We start from the raw sequence: 14856 nt of genomic DNA on the forward strand, positions 1-14856 counted from the left end.
GGTGGTGAAAAGAGAGGTTGCTGTCAACCTGTGTTCCCAGATCTCTTATAACGCCTTCTGTGTTCAGTGGACTACCACTGATGTGGTAGTTCACGGGAACTGGGTTTTTCCCAAAGGGGATGATGACACATTTTTTGGCATTGAGCTTAAGGCCATGGTTCAGACACCAGTCGTTGGTCTCAGTGAGGCCTTTTTGTTGGATGTCAACATCACTTGGGGAGTTAATAATGGCTCCCAACTTGCAATCGTCTGCGTACTTTGTCAGCCAGAGTCCCTTCATGTTGGACTGGACTTCTGAGTAGTAGATACCAAACAGGAGAGGACCCAGGACCAAGCCCTGTGGGACTCCACTTGTGACTGGTGGGCAGTCTGACTTGTAGTCAGCTACTTTCACGCTGTGGGTTCTATCTGTGCAATTTGAAACCCACCTAGTAATATAGGGGTTGATGCCTATCTTAGTGAGTTTTTCTATGATTACTGAGTGGGGAATGATATCAAAGGCCTTGGCCAGATCAAGGCAGGCTGTATGAACCACTTTGCCTTCATCTACAGCTCTGGCGACTGACTCAAAGAAGTCGACCAAGTTGAACAGGCATGATCTACCCTTCACAAAACCAAACTGTGTGGGATCCAGAATTTGGAGATTCCCTATATCCTTGTTAATTAGGTCCATGATGCGTTCCATAGCTTTGCATATCAGACTCATCAGGCTAATGGGGCGATAGTTCCCAGGGTCTATAGTCGCTCCTCCTTTTTGGAGAAGGATGACTGTAGCAGTGTGTCATTTGGTAGGGACTAAGCCTGACGTGAGGCTGCGATTGAACAGGTGAGGTGCCAGTTCATTTTGTAATTTATGTAGAACACAGGCAGGGATATTGTCAGGTCCCACAGAAGCTGTTTTCTTGTGCTTGGACAGTGCTGTTTTAACCTGTGCAGCAGTAATACTGGGTGCCTGGCAATCTACTGGTATTGTTGATTTGTCTTTTTGTGGGGGGAGAGGGGAAAAGTTGGCACTGAATCTGTCGGCCAGTATATTGGCAGTATCTGTTGGCTTGGTATAGGCGGTGCCATTGTGCAGTAGCTCAGAGCAAATCTGGGTATTGCTGTGGAAGTTCTTTACATAACTATAGAAGGCCTTGTGGTTGTCTTTACTGTCTGTTGCAATTCTGTTTTCATAGCTAGCTTTAGAGGATTTGATGAGGGATTTCACCTTTTTGTTGAGGCTGATAAGGGAGTTTTTCCAGTCTTGGGACTTCACCTTATTCCACATCAGTTTACCCCTCCTGTTGTAGAGTTTGTTTATGGCAGGGGACCACCAGATTGACTTCCTTTTTTTGGAGGGGAGTGCCTTGGTTCTATTGCGTATGGCGAGATCCATGCATTTGTGTACGTGTCCATACAGTGCATTGGTGTATGATTCAGCAGTCATGCAACTATTCTCCATTTGTATGGGTGCCGTGAAGTTAGCCACCTCTGTTCTTAGGAGCCCAAATTTAGCTTTGGAGAAGTTTTCATGGTGGTTACCTTTGCAGTAGGGGTGGGAGCAATGTGGATTTCTAAGATGATTAGTTTGTGGTCAGATCTTACCAGGGAGGAACTGACTACTGGTGTAGAGCAACAGTTGCCCATGTTAGTAATTTCCAGGTCAAGAATGTTGCTACCTCTAGTGGGGGTAAGAACGAGCTGGTCCAGGACATTGGAATTAATGAATTCCAGGAAACGTTGGGCAAGTGTATTGGTACATGAGTAGTTTTCCCAGTTAATAGAGGGGTAGTTGAAGTCGCCCAGTATGAGTGTGCTAGGTTGAACCCTAATATTCTTCAGGGTGCTTAGGAATGTGGAGTGAGTGTCTTGGGACATGGTTGGGGACTTGTAACAGGCTACGACCTGAATCGCTGTCTTACTCAATGTTAGCTGCACCTGAAGTATCTCTGTTGCATTATGTTGGGCTACCAGTCTGGAGGTGTGCGCATCCTTTATGTATATGGAAACATCACAACCTTTGGAGCTTTGGTCCAAGTTCCAAGGCTAAAAGGTGTGGAATGAGTTATAGCCTGGTAGTGCAGGGGTGTTTTCTGCTGCCTTGAACCAGGTTTCTGTTACAGCACAAATGTCGATGTTCTCCATTTTAAGAAGTGCTTTGAGCAAGTGCATTTTGAGATTTACATTTCTAGCATTGAGCAGCATGACCCTCAGATTGCATTTGTTTGTAGCTGTTACAGTGGTAATTTAGTCTTTGGAACACCACCTAAAAAAGGCACTATAGGGGTGGCAACAGTCTTGGCAAGTATCCGGAAGCCCAGGGGTGACAGATGCAGGCCATCTCTGGCAAAGCATCGAGGTCTGTCAATCATGTCATCCCAGGCAGACAGATAGTGGATCCCCTTGGAATGACACCAGAAACTTAGGCAATTGTTGAAATCAATAATTTTCTGCTTGTACTGTGGTATCATTCTGGGTGATGGTAGGATGCTGCTCAGGGCTAGGGTCGTACCCACCTGGGCTATATAATCCGAGAGCTCCTCCATGTCTCTTTTCATGTAGTCCAGGGAGGTACATCTCAGGTCATTCACACCCACATGTACAATGACAGAGTCATATTTGTACCTGTCGTTGAGGGACCTGAGTGCATGCATTATATGGTGGATCCTGGCACCTGACAGGCAGCTGACTGTTACTTTCTCCTTATTTAACCTAGTGAGTGGGACATCAGTGTGCGTCACTATCGAGTCACCTATGACTAGTCTGCTGGGCATGCTGTTTTGCCTTAGGGGCTTTGGTTGAGTGGCACACTGTTTAAGAGAGTTATGTGTCTTGTGATTAGTGTTGTTTTGTGGTAGTCAAGTGCGTTTCTGCTTGAAGGTCTCTGCTGTTTGGGTAGATTTTTATTGAGAGCCTCCATGAAGGTGGGTGCATGGTTTGGGTTTTTATGTGAAGGCAGTGCTGGTGTGTGTTCTGGAGGGCTGTGTGTTCCATGTGGTGTGGTGCAAGTGTTGACCTTCTCCTCTTGACCAGCTATTTCGATCTTGGCTGGAGAGTGCGTGGCTTCCAATCTGGATATACAAGTGCATCTCTCGCAATTCTGAGTGTTGGGAGGTAAGAGGAGAGGGTTGTCAGTGTATATGAGGCAGCTGCTACATTGCCTCAGGATGCCCAAGTTCACCAGGTTAACAGGAGAAAGCACATGGAACTGACCTTTAGACATGCCTGGAGGGGTGGGCATTAATAAGTAGTAATGGAGCCGTTTCCTTGTAGAACATTTAGTACTGGTAGCACTTTTGTGTGCTACAATAATTGCTACAAGAAGTCTGGTATGGTAAAGCGCTAGACTAATAAGCTAGTAAAAGTGCAGGAGAGGAGAGAACGAGCAGATCTAAGGGAAAAACTGAAGAGCAGACATTGGCACCTCTCAGAAGTTTACAAACAGTCCTGGATACAGCAAATCTGTATCTGGACTAGACTAGTTACAGGAAAGGTGGGAAAAGCACAAATGCGGGCTTTTAGACCAGAACGTTGAAGGAGATGGAAAAAAAAACTGCCCAAACGGCCAATAAACTAACATTTATGGGCGAGGAACCACTCCTCTTGTGGTAGATAGGCTACCTAGTGCTTACCACTCCCACTGAGAAGCTAGAAGGCTTCCCTCCAACACAGAAAGGTTTAGGGGGCTCATAAGCTTACATACAGTCCTGGATACAGCAAATCTGTATCTGGACTAGACTAGTTACAGGAAAGGCGGGAAAAGCGCAAATGCGGGCTTTTAGACCAGAAAGTTGAAGGAAATGGAAAAAACTGCCCAAAGGGCCAAAAAACTACAATTTCTGGGCCAGAAACTGCTCCTCTTATGGTAGATAGGATATCTAGTGCTTATCACTCTCACTGACGGGGTCGTAGACCAGAAAGTTGAAAGAGATGGAAAAACTGTCCAAACGGCCAATAAACTACAATTTCTGGGCCAGAAACCACTCTTGTGATAGATAGGCTACCTATTGCTTACCACTCCCACTTATAAGCAAGAAGGCTTCCCTCCAACACAGAAAGGCTTGGGGGGCTCAGAAGCTTGCAAACAGTCCTGGATACAGCAAATCTCTAACTGCACTAGACTAGTTACAGGAAAGCAAGAAACAATTTTTTGTCTATTTAACCACAGTAACTTTAGTTATCTCTTAGAACTAGAATAGTAAATTGTAAATTGTTGCTATCTTTTGTGTAATCTTTATGTTGGAGCTTTTCTCCCCAGGACTCCATTGAAAACGGGCTCTTCTGGCCCAATGGACTATCCTGGTTAACCAACTGCAAATAAAATAAATAAATAAATAATAAATAAACAAGCTTAGATTTTTTTTTACAGAAAAGCAGCTAAAAAGCACTAAAAACAATTCAAGTGCAGTCCAAGCTAGCACACTTGAGTGTGCAGCAATATTAAAGCAATTTATTTAAACTGTATTCTGAACTGAATTCAATTATTGTTTAATTCAACCCTGAACAGTTAAAAAGTGCCAAAAAATATGCTTATCAGCTGAGAAGCACACTCAGTCAGAACACAAGTAAAGTGGAAAGGTTGAAAGGAGAAATAGAAGATAATCCAAGGTTAAGGGCCTAAGTGGCTTAGCATACTAAAATGTTCTCTCTGTATTAGCTAGAATGAGCTAATGACACTAGACTGGGATAGAGCTGGCATACAGCTGAACAGATGGGACTGGTAGGAGTGTCTGAAATCAAAATATGATCTCACTGTACTCGGTTGAGTGAGCAAATGTGATGGACCCAGGAGGAGTGTTCAAACATAAAACTACAGGAGGGGCAGGCAATTCCAAAGCCACCAAGATTAGTACCACAACAAGAACAGGGAGTGAGGGTGGGAAACTAACTGCAGAGAGACAGAGAGCTCACAATATTCAGTAAAGCAAATAAATACATATAAAAATAAAATGCAGTATTATCTTTAACAAAATATGCAATGAAACAAATAAAGCAGAAAGAATAAAACGCAGTACAATCGTATAACACTGCAAGTTTGTACTTATTGCAGCTTGTAATAAAGATGATGTAGTTATATAACAGCTAACCAAACAGCTCAAATATTCAGCAGAAATATATATTATAGACACACACAATTACACTTACAAAAATAAAAAGTAAACCAGTGCTATACACAAGGCATTTAAAACTGCCATAGAGGTTATAACTTTTGGTAAATGCTTATTTCTGTGGACCTTTGCAATGCTCTGTAAACTTAACATGCGGTACTTGGAAATCAGCATTGTGATGCCCATGCCCTGCCTCAGCAATCAAGGAGCCTCAATCCTCGCCACTAACACCAGCGCGGGACGTCTCATATCGGAGGAAAGGATAACAAATACACACAGTAAAGGGCAATTTCCCTTAAGAGCACACACAGATCACAGTCAGTCCGAGGCTGGTTGCTCCCTTGCTCTCCAGGTCCCCAATAAGACTCCCCACTGGCCCAGCTATAGGATCCAGATCTCAGCCTAGTGGGCAAGCTAAAACCTCCAGCACCTTCTCTGTTCAACCAGTGCTTCGTGTCCCTGCCCAAGTAGCTCACACACACACACACACACACACACACACACACACACACACACACACACACACACACACACTTTGAGTTTATACAACCACACATCCTGGGGAAGGCTGGCACAGGTTCTCCTGCTGTGCCCCTTTTTCCCAGACTATACGGTAGTACCAGCTGCCACCACCCACTAATATTTATCAGCTACTGAAAAGCCCTTAAAAGGGTGTCCAATTATTACTGTGCAATATTATTATCCAATTGGTAGTATAGCCCAGGGCTAAAGCTATTAGAGTGGCTTTGTAAAATTTTACCAAAGGCATGCAAGTACTCTAAAGAGCTTAAATTATCTCTACAAAAACAGCCACAGTTGAAAGGGTTTAAAAATATTTAATATCAAATAGTCAAAATACAAGGCAATACTTTTTTACCACGCAGTGCTAGTCAAGAGTTCAGAGATCACAAAGAAATACTTAAAATAATTCAGTAGTACAGTTTGACATCACAGAAAAACAGTCTAATCTTTCTAGTTTCTAGCTATTTCTAAGAGAAAACACAAGTCTAAGATAAACTTACATATAGAGCAAGACAGTACTGGTGATGAGTTTGATGGTCCAAGACAAAAAATGCTGAATGCTCTCTGATTCTGTTTTTAAAATCACGTTCGTGGTTCACGTTACAGCATTCTTCACACTTCCCTGGGTTCCCAGGCTAACAGAAACTACATTCCCATTCTTAACTTCTGGGCAGAAACCAGAGCAATAAAGGACATTTATGCATGCAAAGTATGTCCATTAACTCTGGCCTTAAAACAATAGGCAGGATGACTCACTCTAGACTCACTGGATCTGAGTTTTAACATCAAAGAGTCACAACATGCTTTACTTGGGCAGTAGAGTGCACTGTTGTTGCATTATTTTACACTTCCACGTGCAACACTATTTTTACCATTTAAGACAAGCCTGTGGTTTGCATTAATATTTACAGAAGATAGAATTAACTCCAAAATTCTATCTGGTTAGACTAGCAGCCTTCACCCATCTTCACCCAATCTTCACATACCCACCCCCCCACCCACCCCCGCGCGGAGAACTCAAGCTAGTTTTTCAAGTGACCCTTGAGAAATGCTGCTTGAGTGAGTTAGGTCTATCTGAGTATACCTTACCCCATTCCCTGTCTTGAGAGCCCATCTGCATTGGCATTGCAAATCCCACTGCGGTGCTGCAGGGACATATGCTTGCAACTTCAGGCTCCATCTCAGAAACTTGGCATTATGCTGGCTTGCTCTTTTTAACCATGTTAGGGGGTTGTGATCTGTCATAACAGTGAATTTCCTTCCATACAGATAAGGCAGAAGTTTCTGCAGTGCCCACACTATGGCTATTCATTCCTTTTCTACAGCTGCATAGCATTCCTCCCTGGGTTGCAGCCTACGACTGAGATAAACCACTAGGTGCTCTTCTCCCTCTGAAGAAATCTGGCTAAGTACAGCCTCCACCCTATGGTTCAAAGCATCCACCTGCACAACAAATTCTTGGCTGTAATCTGGACTAGCTAACAAAGGGGGTCCTCCCAAAGTTTCTTTAAGCTTCTGGAATGCCTACTCACATGCTGGGATCCACAATACCTTATCTGACCTGTTCTTCCTTGTCAGGTCTGTGAGGGGAGCAGCTATGGTACTATAACTGGGGACAAACTTTCTGTAGTACCCTGCTGTCCCTAAAAATGCCCTCACCTGCTTTTTAGTAACAGGTGCAGGCCATGCCTGAATGGCTTCCACTTTGGCAGGTTCTGTCCTTATCTTACCACTCCCCACTCTATGCCCTAGGTAGGAGACCTCTGCCATACCCACCTGACACTTGTTCAGCTTAATGGTCAACCCTGCCCTCTGTAGTCTGCCCAGCACCTCCCTGACATGCTGAAGGTGCTTTGGCCAGGAATGGCTGTAGATGGCAATATCATCCAGGTAAGCAGAGGCAAACCCTCCTGCTTCTGCTAGGATATGATCTACCAGCCTCTGGAAAGTCACTGGGGCATTCTTCATCCCAAAGGCCATCTTTCTGAACTCATATAAGCCAAAAGAAGTCACAAAGGCTGACTTCTCTCTAGCAGTGGAAGTCAAGGGCACCTGCCAGTAACCCTTGGTAAGATCAATGGTTGTAAGATACTTAGCCCCACCCAGATGCTCCAGGGCTTCATCTGCCCTAGACATGGGGTAAGCATCTGACTCTGCGTGACTATTTAATTGCGTGTAGTCCACACTGAACCTGGTGCTGCCATCCTTCTCTGGCACCAGCACCACTGGGGAGGCCCAGGGACTGTTGGACTCTTAAATCACCCCTAGTTCCAACAGCTCCTGTACCTCCTCTCTCAGAGTATGTCTGACTCTCTCAGGCACTCTATAAGGGACCTGCCTAAAAGGCCTTTGGGGTCCTGTATCCATCTGGTGCTGCCCCAGGTGGGTGCACTCTGGTTTAACCAGTGAACATGTCCCCAAATTCCTGCAACACTGCTCGGATTTCTTGAACCTGGGTAGGAGATAGCTGCTGGGACATTGCTACCCTTTCCACTGAGGTGTCAGCGAAGCCTCACTGAGGAGATCAGTCCCCAGATCTCCCTCTGACTCCTCCTGAAATCCACTGCAAATGCTCAGCACAAGGGCCTCCCTGTCATGGTAAGGTTTCATCATGTTAACATGGTACAATCTGTGCCTCTGCCTTCTGCCTAGCAGTCCCGCCATGTAGTTAACATCACTTACCTTCCTTGCCCCTTTGTAGGGTCCCTCCCAAGCTGCTTGCAGCTTGTTGTGTCTGACAGGAATGAGAACCATTACCTGATGCCCCACAGCATACACTCTAGCTCGAGCATTCCTGTCATACCACACTTTTTTCTGTTGTTAGGCTTCTGCCAGGTTCTCCTGGGCCAAGCCCATGAGTATCCCTGAGCCTTGATCTGAGGTTTACGACATATGCCACAACATACTCCTTGTGAGACTCACACTCACCTTCCCACTCATCTTGAATTAAATCTAGAGGCCCCCTCACCCTATGCCCATACAGCAATTCAAAGGGTGAAAAACCTGTGGATTCCTGGGGAACTTCTCTGTAAGCAAACAACAGATGGGGCAAATATTTGTCCCACTCCCTCTTAAACTGATCTGCAAATGCCCGTAGCATGGACTTGATTGTAGAGTTTAACCTCTCAACAAGACCCAATGTGGGGGGGAGCTGTGCCTCCAACGCACCCCTTAATTATATATACTAACTCCAGGATTGCACTAAATTAGGGGAAAAGGCATATACCCTTTAACTTGCCTTACACTACTCTACATGCTGCCACTACTGCTGGGAACGCACAAAACATTTGGGAAATTACTTTAGATACTTCCCATAAAAACGTAAACAGAAAAACCCACATTTAGAAACACTACAACACTACTTTCTACATGACTGTCAGAATTCTAACAGTCAGCACTATAAGTTACAGTAATTCTTTTTATCGCAAAGAAATCACAGGTGAAGGAAAATCTACAAGTCTGTCTTACATGTCAGTGAAATGGAAGTCAGTCAAATGAGTTTTAGGTCAAATGAAAATGAGGTCATTTGGGTGTCAGTCAAATGAGTTTTAGGTAAAGTGAAGTAGACCCATTACATAGACACGATCATAACATAATTGCCACAGATTAGTATCCTGTAACTAAAAATACTGTTGAAAACATTTTTAAACTGGGAAGTAATGAACTGGTGTTGCAAAACATGAAAGCAGAAAGCTCTTACAGTGCTGTATCTTTGTAACAGTACAGTAACAAAATTAAAAAGCCCTTACCTCAGAGCATACAGTTGCATTAATTAAACCATTATCTTCACTCTTTGCCTCTGGACATGACTGATATACATCTCTTTCAGCATCACCAGCACCATGAAGACTGCCATTTTCTATTAAACATAAATCAAGTACAGTTTTCAACTCAGGAATAGTAATACTAATGTGATGTAATTTCAGAAACAAAAGGCTAAATCCTTGTTCCTAAGAAGGACATGCATAACACAAAGTTATATTTACAAGTGTGTATATATGCAAACAGACCAAATATGAAGTATTGCAGTTCACATATGCTTCAAAAGCCAACACCATTTGTTTTCAGACCATGCATGTTACAATGTTAACCTGCCACTCTCCCCTAGTACCAGTATACATTTGTCAACAAATATGGAGTGCATTCTATGGCCAGGAGAGGCACTCTTCAGCCCCAGGACTTCTTCAGTAAAGTCCTCATGCATAATTTCTCTATCTTAATTTATCATTTTTTAGCATACAGAACACTGGGTTTAAATCCATGTTCATCATATCAATCCCATCCACTCCCATGTCACACCCATCCTTTGGTGATTATGCATTCTTTTGTCTTGCCTCCAGACAATGGAACTTCATGCCACATGTGATTAGAAAACAATGGAATATTATTCAATTACTCAACTACTGAAATAAGAAGTTATGTCCTCACCATAACGTTCCATTTCAGTTGTTCATCTCGCCTTCATTCTTAACGGATGTGTTTGGAGCTGATCCCACGGCTCCGGTACAGCCACATGTAAAGCTCGAGATCTTCCAATAACTCGAGGCCAAGTCCCTATCCCATGATGCACTGTGAATCAGATCTTGTTTGCTGCGTATACTATAACTATATATAACAGTTATTCCCCTATAAAAAGGAAGAAGAATTTGAGCAACCAGGATGAAACCAAGATCTAGGTCAACTATCAGCCAGGAGGGGGTAGAAGGGAGGGACGTAAGAATGAAAAAAAACCCCACATTTGCACTTGTTTCCCCCCTTTCCTGTAACTAGTTTAGTCCAGATACAGATTCTTAGTTTTAGCACTTGAATTTGCTTATTTGTGATCAGCACTTGTTCAGAACTTGTAAGCACTAAATAACCTACTAATTACTACAGCACTCAACCTTCCTCATTACCTAGAGGTTAACACTTTTGGTACTTACTTTACTCACTTGCTTAGAGAAAAACAGCTCTTGTACTCACTTTCCTCACCTATCTAGAGGAAAATAGTTTTTTATTCAGGCATGTCCAAGGGTCAGCTCCCAGTGTTCTCTCCTGTCTATGTGATGAATCTGGGCATCTTGGGGCAATGCAGAAATTGCCTCATGTACACAGACAACCCAACACTACAACCTGTGAGAGATGCACTTATCTAGCCAAACTGGAGGTAAAGCTCTCTCCAATCAAGACTGAACTTGACAGTCAAGAGGAGAAGGTAAAGACTTGTACCACACCACACTCATCACATAGTCTCACTAAATCTACACCACCAAAATCCACACATAGAAACACAAAAACATTCGTGGAGGCTCTCAATAATAATCTGCTCAAGCAACAGAGCCCTCTAAAGCAGAAATGCAAGCAACATCCACCCCCCAACACAACCCAAATGACACACAGACCGCAGACTCAGTGTGCCACTCAACCACAGCCAATAAGGCAAAACAACGTAACCAACACACTAGTCATAGGTGACTCTATAGTCAGGCACACTGATGTCCCACTCACCAGGCTAACCAAGAAGAAGGTTACTGTCAGCTGCCTGTCAGGTGCCAGGATCTGCCACATAACCCACGCACTCAGGTCACTCCACAACAAGTACAAATATGACTCTGTCATTGTCCATGTTGGTGTGAACGACCTGAGACATACCTCCTGGACTACATGAAAAGAGACATGGAAGGGCTCTCCGATCTTGTAGCCCAGGCAGGTATGACCCTATCCCTGAGTAGCATTCTGCCATCACCCAGAATGATGCCGCAGTACAAGGACAAAATGACTGACTTTAACAATTGGCTAAGCTTCTGGTGCCATTCTAAAAGGATCCAGTATCTGTCTGCCTGGGATGACATGGTCGACAGACCATGATGCTTTGCCAAAGATGGCCTGCACCTGTCACCCCTGGGATTCCGGATACTGGCTAAGGTTCTTGCCGCCCCTATAGTGCCTTTTTTAGGCAAGGTTCAAATGACAAATTCACCACCGTAACAGGAACAGGAAAGCAAAAACTGAGGGTGATGCTACTCAAAGCTAGAAGTCTAAATCTCAAAATGCACTCACTCGATGCACTCCTTAAAATGGAGAACATCGATATCTGTGCATTGACTGAGACCTGGTTCAAGGCTCCAGAGAGCACCCCTGCACTACCAGGCTATAACTCATACCACACTTTCTGGCCATGTAACCTGGACTGGAACACCAAAGGCGGAGGTGTGTCCATATTCATTAAGGATATCCACACCTCCAGGCTAGTTGCTCAGCAAAATACAGTCGAGGTTATCCAAGTGCAACTAACTCTGGGCAAAACTGCAATCCAAATTGTAGCTTGCTACAGATCATCCACCATGTCCCAGGATTCCCAATCCTCTTTTCTTGATGTACTGGAAAATATTAGGGTTCAAACAAACACCCTAATAATGGGCGATTTCAACTACCCCACCATTAACTGGGAAAACTACTCATGTACCAACTCCTTCGCTCAACGCTTTCTGAAATTCATAAACTCCAATGCCCTGGATCAACTTATCCACACCCCCACAAGGGGCAAAAATATCCTTGATCTAGTCATTACCAACATGAGTGGCCGGTGTTCCACACCTGCCTCACTGGTCCAATCCGACCATAAGCTGATTACTCTACATATCCACATCCTGCCCCCACCCTCCATTAAGGAAACCATGGTAAAAAATTTCTCCAAAGCTAACTTCATGCTTCTTAAGACATAAGTGGTGAACCTCATGATACCCGTGCAGATGGACAATACAGTTACGACTACTGAATCCTACACAACTGCACTTTATAAGCTCTTACATGAGTGCATGGATCGTGCTATCCCAAACAGAACCAAGACGCTATCCTCCAAAAAAAGGAAGCCAATCTGGTGGTCCCCTGCCATAAACAAATTGCACAACAGAAGGAAGAAACTGTTGCAAAAGAGAGTAAAATCCCACGAGTGGAGGAGCTCCCTGGTCAGCCTCAGTAAGAAGCTGCAATCCATGATAAAACCCTCCAAAGCTAGTTACGAAAACAAAATTGCCACTGATTCTAAAGACAACCACAAAGCATTCCATAGCTATGTCAAGAATCTCAATGTCAACACTCAGATCTGCTCTGAGTTACAGCACAATGGCACTAAATATACAGACCCAACTGATATTGCCAACATCCTGGCAGATAGGTTCAGTGCTAACTTTACCCCCCTCTCACCCCCTAGAGAGCCCATCTCTATACTGGAAGAATGCAAATTTCCTGTAATCACGGCTGTACAGGTAAAAACCACACTCTCCACAGCCAAGAACACAGCATCCATGGGACCAGACAATATCCCAGGCTGCATTCTACACAAACTACAGAACGAACTGGCACCCCACCTAAGTACCATGTTCAATCATAGCCTCACCTCAGGCTTTATGCCTGCTGAATGGCGCACAGCAACGGTTATCCCACTCCACAAGGGGGGAGCCACCACAGACACCAGGAACTACCGCCCCATGAGCCTGACGAGCCTGGTCTGCCAGGCCATGGAACATATCATCATGGAACTTATAAACAAAGACATTAGTAATCTCCAAACTCTGGACCCCACCCAGTTCGGGTTTGTAAAAGGCAGATCATGTCTCCTAAACCTGATAGACTTCTTTGAAGCAGTCACCAAAGCCATAGACAATGGTAAGGTGGTTCACACAGCCTATCTAGATCTTGCCAAGGCTTTCGACACCATCCCCCACTCTGGAATTATAGATAAACTCACTAAACTAGTTATAAATCCCTACGTCACAAGATGGGTTGCCAACTGGCTCACTGACAGAAACCACACTGTGAAAGTAGCAGACTCCAAATCCGACTTCAGGCCAATGACAAGTGCAGTACCACAGGGTTCAGTCTTGGGTCCTCTCCTGTTTGGTATCTACTTCTCTGAAGTACAGGCTAACACAGAAGGCCTTTGACTAATGAAGTTCACAGATGACTGCAAACTAGGAGTCATAATCAAAACTTCTAATGATGTGGACATCCTACAAAAGGGCCTCACTGAGACAGATGCCTGGTGTCAAAGCCATGGCCTCAAGCTCAATGCCAAAAAGTGCATTGTCATCCCCTTTGGTAAAAATTCTGTACCCATGAACTACAACATAGGGGGTAGTATACTTAACACCGAAAGTGTGATAAGAGACCTTGGGGCACAGGTGGACAGTAGTCTCTCCTTTGATAATCACATTGTCACAGTAGTGAGGAAATCCTTCTAAACAGCACACCTCATCACAAAAGGTTTGTCATCCAGAAAAAAAGAGGTCATTGTTCCTCTCTACTCATCACTCATTAGACCCATTATAGAGTACAACGCCCCTTTTGGTATGTACCACACAAGACATCTGCAACAAATGGAAAGGCCGCAGAAATACCTCACAAAGAGGATTACCGGCCTCCAACAGATGCCCTACGCAGACCGTCTCAAAAAATTCCAGCTTTACTCCATCGCATATCGCCTACTCCGAGGTGATCTCTGCCTAACATACAAAGCTATGTCAAACCCAGAGCTGTTGGACATGCTCCACTTAAAGAAATCCCGATCCCTCCGAGCTACATGCTCTAGGGACCTAAACCTTGTCACCACAATAAACAGAACATGCTGGAGAGATAGATTCCTGTCCCAGAGACTTCCCATGCTCTGGAATAAACTACCTATCTATATCAAACAAAGCTCCTCATTAGCACTCTTCAAGAAAAATCTTGATGACTGAATGGGAAATAGGAAATTCACCCTGGGGATCACCTCTGTGGCTCTGCTCGACAGTGGCACAGGAAAATAATTTTCTTGGGTGGCAAAAGCCAGGGTACCTTTTTGGCTGGGCTTGTACAGGCCCCAGGGCTGATAGCCTAGTACCTACCTATGAACCTATGAATGAAGGCGAGACGAACAACTCACATGGAACATTATGGTGAATACATAACTTCTTAATGTGAAGTTGTTCAATCTCACGGTTCATTCTTAACTGATGGGTAGCATCCCAAGCACCATCAATCTCTGGTGGCTCAAGGGAGTACATTTCTCAGGACCGTAGACCCAAAGGAGGCTCTATCAACTTTGTAATGAGAGATAAAGGTATGAGGTTTTGACCAAGTGGCTGCTGCACAAATGTTATCAAGGGGAAGTTTGGCTGAAAATGCAGAGGATGTAGAAACTGCTCTGGTTGAGTGAGCATTAATCTTGTGTTGCAAGGGCATATTAGCAGCTGAATAGGCAAAGGTGATACAATCAGATAACCAT

At 44.2% G+C, this 14856-nt stretch overlaps 1 protein-coding gene across 1 annotated transcript in view; it reads right to left on the reverse strand.

Moving 5' to 3' along the window:
* The window catches only part of LOC122789363 (tyrosine-protein phosphatase non-receptor type 13-like), a 2815362-nt gene that overhangs the window by 592439 nt on the left and 2208067 nt on the right, over positions 1-14856 (reverse strand). The window contains exon 36 of the mRNA XM_044056752.1: positions 9362-9471. Coding sequence (XP_043912687.1) covers positions 9362-9471 — 110 coding nt within the window. The remainder of the gene's footprint in view (positions 1-9361; positions 9472-14856) is intronic.

Source organism: Protopterus annectens, chromosome 14.part0 (assembly GCF_019279795.1).
Source record: "Protopterus annectens isolate FY-2018-M chromosome 14.part0, PAN1.0, whole genome shotgun sequence".
In the NCBI taxonomy this organism is placed as follows: domain Eukaryota; kingdom Metazoa; phylum Chordata; order Ceratodontiformes; family Protopteridae; genus Protopterus; species Protopterus annectens.